Source organism: Triticum aestivum, chromosome 6D, assembly GCF_018294505.1.
Source record: "Triticum aestivum cultivar Chinese Spring chromosome 6D, IWGSC CS RefSeq v2.1, whole genome shotgun sequence".
NCBI lineage: Eukaryota > Viridiplantae > Streptophyta > Magnoliopsida > Poales > Poaceae > Triticum > Triticum aestivum.
The window spans coordinates 58,281,478-58,286,868 of NC_057811.1; the positions used below are offsets into that span (position 1 = coordinate 58,281,478).

Genomic DNA, 5,391 nt, shown 5'->3' on the forward strand with positions numbered 1-5,391 from the left:
ACGTTGCACGACCAACACACACTTCGACCTATGCCCCCTCTTCAAGATGTTTATGAAAATTAAACGAGCCGAAGGCGAGCAGGAGGTTCCCTCGCGCCGGAGGCGTCGTGTCACACCACGACGAACAACGCGCCGCACGAACCAACACGCTGCACGACCAACACACACTTCGACCTATGCCCCCCTTCGATATGTTTATGAAAATTAAACGAGCCGAAGGCGAGCAGGAGGTTCCCTCACGCCGGAGGCGCCGTGTCACACCCGTGCCTCTCCTAGTGTTCACCTGTGCCTATAAAGAAGTCACACGATTGAACGATTCTGAAGACTGTCGTTTTACATTAAAAAGTTGCTTTTTTCCTTACTTGAAAGGTCACATTTGATAGTGTTGGTAGTCCCCGCCCGTAACTACCCCATAAATCTCCATTACCCGGAAATATAATGGAAAAAAAGGGAAACAGGGAACCAACCGCGCGAATTGGTATTTTTTTGTGTTTTCGTGCGGAAAGGGAAAACGGAAAATTCTGGTAGTTTGAGGGTCAAACTGCAAAATGCACGAAACCACAAACCGAAAAGGGAAAACCAGGAACCAACCGCGTCAACTGGTTTTCCCTCGCGGGAGCGCTCCGCGTGCGACACTTGTCACGCGCAGAATGCTCCCGAACCGCTCGTTACGAGCGCTCCGAAGGAGCGCTCGTTAACTAGTTGCTCCCGGCATCTCCAATGCAGGGGCGCCTATGTGGACACTTGCATCAAAATAAAATAAAAAATTATGATGAAGCACCGGTGTAGGAGTCTGGGCTTACAACGCACGAGCGCTAGCTTGAGCGCTTATCTAATTTTTTTTCGTTACATGCGACCGTGTGAAGCTAGCACAATAATGTTCGACTGATGCTCTAACCAAGGGCATGGACTAGTGGCGGACCTATAATCTCTGGGTGCCACAGTTCAAATTTTATGTAAGTTTACACTACAAATGGTATAATTTAATCTAAATATTGTAATCTTAACAAACTATCTTAAAATAGCATTAACTTGTTAGATATTTAGTGTTTAGTGTGTGCATTGAAATCTTGAAACATATCCTTTGCACCGGTATTGGGTACACATTCCTTTCCACCAATGGAGTAGCCCTTGTGACCCCTGGGAAATGGTTGTAGTAGTTGTTCTTCCCCATGTTCGCCAGAAGAGGAAGACGTCTAACCAACTTGTTAAATTTAAAATAAATAAGAAGTAAAACTATAATTTACATGCACATTGTAGTTTTACTTCTGGTTCTAAAACAGTAAATGGCTCTAGTAAAATTGACAATTAAGTATAGCTAGGTAATTGCATGTGAAAAAACTATCTCGAGACATCTCCAGTATGTCATAATGCACGTGCATTAGTACGGGCAAAAGGCAAGGAATTTTTCCAAATGTGTCGCAGCAAGCGTTACAATTGCTTTCCAGTGTTTCCTGCCAGTTCCTTAAAAGAGGTATACGTACTCTTGAGTTAGTGACACTCATCGACTAGTGTTAGGGCCTTTTGTCGCTTGATCGGCTAATGGAAATGTTTAGGTGGGCTCTTCGCCAGTCAATGACCTCTAAAAAAGGGTATATCTAGATCCGTGTCTTCTTTATTGCATATCTAATTAAGTGACTCGATGAAACGTAAAGTAAGAAAAATTACACAAATCTACACGTAAATCAACGGAAAAGGACTTAGATGTGCAATATTAGGGCACATCTAGACGTGCTTATAATCCTTAAAATAAGATAAAATTAGATGTGCTTTAGCAAAACACATTCCTCTGTAATAGATAAGCAGTTCTTTCTTCATGGAGAACTAACAGAAGGCAAGTGTTTTTCTCGCCGATCACCATGTACATGCATGTAACATGGTACATCTTAATTGATTTACCGATAATAATATGACAATAGATACACACAAACAAAAACCTAGTTAATTAATAATTGCAGCACGTAACAGCTTGGTGAAAATTCAAGGGCATGTCCGACACGTAGGTTTAACACATCCGTACGTACCAATCCCACGATTTTCACAGCTCCGTGTGCAGCGACGCGGCCGTCGTCGACGGCTCCTCCTCGCCCAACTTCAGCCCACCGCCGCCGCCGCACGCGTTGTTCCTGAGGCAGTCGACGGCGGGGCGGACGGGGTCGTAGCCCAGCCCCATGGCGCAGTTGCACACGGCCTGCACCTCGTCTCCGTCGTCGCCGAGCAGGTTGATGTTGCTGAGCACGATGTCGCTGCAGGGCACGGCGTCGCTGCAGGCGAACTTGATGGCCTCGTCCCGCGTGGAGGTGCCGGAGATGTTCCGGTACGCGACGTTGCTGACGGCCACGTTGGTGGTCTGGTTGGCGCACGGCGTCCTGGAGTCGCAGTAGAACTGGTCGATGATGATGGGGTGGTCGACGGCCTCCACCAGCACGTTGGAGAAGCGCACGTTGCGGACGTAGCCGGCGCCGCCCTGCCACGTCTTGATCCGGACGCCGTTCTGGGCGCGGGCGATGCGGGCGTCGTCGAGGGTCACCCCCTCCACGGCGGCGTAGGAGCCGCCCTGGCCCAGGCTGCCGATGCTGATGCCGTGGCCCGGGTCGCACACGATGCCCTTCATCTTCACGGCGAAGCTGGCGTTGGAGATGGACACGCAGTCATCGCCGGTGCCGATGCGGGCGCCGGTGATGGTGACTGCGGTGGACTCCGCCACGTGGATGCCGTCGGTGTTGGGGCTGTCCCCCGGCGCCTGGATGGCCATCCCGTCCAGCCGCACCCCGCGCGACCGCGACACCGTCAGGTGCATCTGCTGCGCGTTCTGGATGGTCAGGCCGCGCACCCGCACGCCCCGGCACGAGTCGATGGTCACCGCCGTCGGCGCGCCCTTGCACGGCTTGGACCGGTCCACCTTGCAGGAGTTGGCCCACCACTTCGAGCCGGAGCCGTCGATGACGCCCCCGCCTTGGATGCGCGCGCCGACGAGCCCGCCGAAGAGGAGCCACAGCCGCGGGCTCTTGGGGTCCCACTCCGACGGCTCCTCCGGCGCCACGATGGTGCCGTGCATCAGCACCACTAGCCTCTCCTTGCACGGGCCCATGAACCGGCTCGGGCCGATCTTGTAGCGCCGGCCTTTGGTCACCACCAGCACCGCGTCCTTCAGCGAGCACGCCTTCTCCCAAGCCTTCGCGAATGCCTAGTAAGATTATGATTCATCAAGCATCAGCTAACTCAACACTTCACTTCATTTTGTTACTGAATTAATTAATTAATTAACCCATGGAAGCAAGAACATAAGAATCGCACACTTCATATGTTCGAAGATGTTGCAGTAAGTACTTTTTTTGAAAAAAAAACATCATGCGTTTAATCATGATCCAACAGCTTTAAGGTCATTCGCTCGGAGCTTTCTCCCAGCGAACATTCGCTAGTTAGATATACCGTAATGAAAGGGGATCACAGTTTGCCCCTAGAAAGAAGAGGCCCCATCCGGCCGTCATCACCATCCCAAGCCGACTCGCCTGATATGCAGATCGCCGGCATCTCCACTCCGGCACACTAACGGAGCCAGCAACTGGCGCCACCCGCGTCGATCTCGACCACGAAAGGCCAAACCAAAACATGCGGACTCACGGCGCCAACTCTCGATCCCGCTTTGATCCCGACGACCCGGAGATACAAGAAGGGCGAAGAAAGATGATGGAGGAGTACGAGGCCGGAGCATGGTTTTTACTTTCAGTGAGATTTCAATGAAATTCACTGAATTTCATTAATTTCAATATACTCTGAAATGTTACGTTTGGGCCAAAATATTTCAGCAATTTCAGTAGTACACAGGAAATTAAATATTTTTTAAAGTTTCAAAAATTTAACCAAATTCAAGTGAATATTTCAGCCCTTTGGCCGAAATGCAAACTGAAATCACTGAATTTCAGTGATTTCGGTTGTTGCTAAAAAAATTGAAACTGAAATTGAAAACCATGGGTCGGGACCGCCGCCCTCCTAGACCTCCAGGCGTGCGAGCGCGAGATGATGAAGCTCGTGCCGGCGTCGACCAGCGCGGTCGCGCTGCTGCACATGCCGAGGGCCGGCGAGACGAGGGAGCAGCACATGCCGAGGGCCGGCGAGACGAGGGAGCAGCACTGCCTCGACGACTTGGACGAGGAGGACAAGCTCCAGACCATGTCGTTCGCTCACTCGTTCCACCGGCGCTGCATCTTCAGGCTGCTCGGGGTCAACTGCGTCTGCCCGGTCTGCGGATACAAGTTGTCGGGGGACGAGGATCACCCGTGGCTCGGAGGCGACGGAGATGGGGCCAGCGAGGCATGAAAGATCGATTGCAGTGCATGTCTTTGAGCAGCTTTGCCAAGTTTTTCGATGTACTAGAAGATCATTTTCATTTAACTCTAATGCAATTGTGCTAAACCTAATCGAGATGCAATAGATTCTGTATTTATTCCATAGGTACCAATGAATTTCATTAGGTATACCTCATCTCGTGTTTTTCATTACTTAACAAGGTTGTCAGAATCGCAATTCTGATATACGATTCTACGACTTTATGATTCTAACCCCTCTGATTCAACAGTTTTGGTTAGTATAATCCAGTGGCGGAGCCAGCAAAATCGAATGAGGGGGGAGGGTGGTATTATTAAACCTTGTTGGGGAGGGCCAATCCGTCAAAAAGCACCATTTTAGCAGAAAAAATCGCTATTACTAGCTCCGATTCGGTTTAAAATCATGATTTTGAGTACCTTGCTACGTAGTTATGCTTAGGTTTGTGTCTCCTTCGATGGATGTAAGCAACGGTGGTTGAAATAAGAACTCCCTAGTTCTACCTCCATCTCGGGCTCTTGGCGATACCCTGAGCCGTGAGGTCGAGGGTATGTCTGCTTTGTCTTCGAGCGCTCCCTTGGGGACAAAGTTTTGGTGTGCCTTAGTGTTGCCAGCGACGTGTCAGTAGCGGCGGCAACATCTAGGGTATTTCCACTCTTGCTCGGGCCTTGCTTCAACGTGAACTGTTCCGAGTTGACGAGCGCTGGTAGAATGTATAAGAGTCGTGCCGGCAGTTGTCATTTTGGGGCGGCACTATCGGCGGGTGGTTGGCGGCTGGATCCTTCACCACTCTAATGCCAGCTTCTACTTCAGGACGCTGATCTGCTTGAACGCTAGCCTCAGCGACTTGCCGCTTTGGCAGTGGCGCGCCATCGGCACATTTCGGAGTAGAAGGTGGTCCGCTCCCCAAGGGCCTAGATATAATTTTTTTTTTATTTTTTTTCAGGGGTTATTTGTAATGCTGGACTTTCGTTAATGGATCTAGTGGCCTTTACAAATATAAAAATAAAACAAAATAGAACATGTATAGAGTTCTCGTCTCCCTGCATTGCATGTTCCTTTGAG

General features: G+C 50.2%; 1 protein-coding gene across 1 annotated transcript in view; it reads right to left on the reverse strand.

Annotated features, from left to right (window-relative positions):
- Window positions 1–1,757: 1,757 nt before the first annotated feature.
- The window catches only part of LOC123143510 (probable polygalacturonase At1g80170), a 5,727-nt gene continuing 2,093 nt past the window's right edge, over window positions 1,758–5,391 (reverse strand). The window contains exon 2 of the mRNA XM_044562450.1: window positions 1,758–3,187. Coding sequence (XP_044418385.1) covers window positions 2,039–3,187 — 1,149 coding nt within the window. The 3' untranslated portion in view covers window positions 1,758–2,038. The remainder of the gene's footprint in view (window positions 3,188–5,391) is intronic.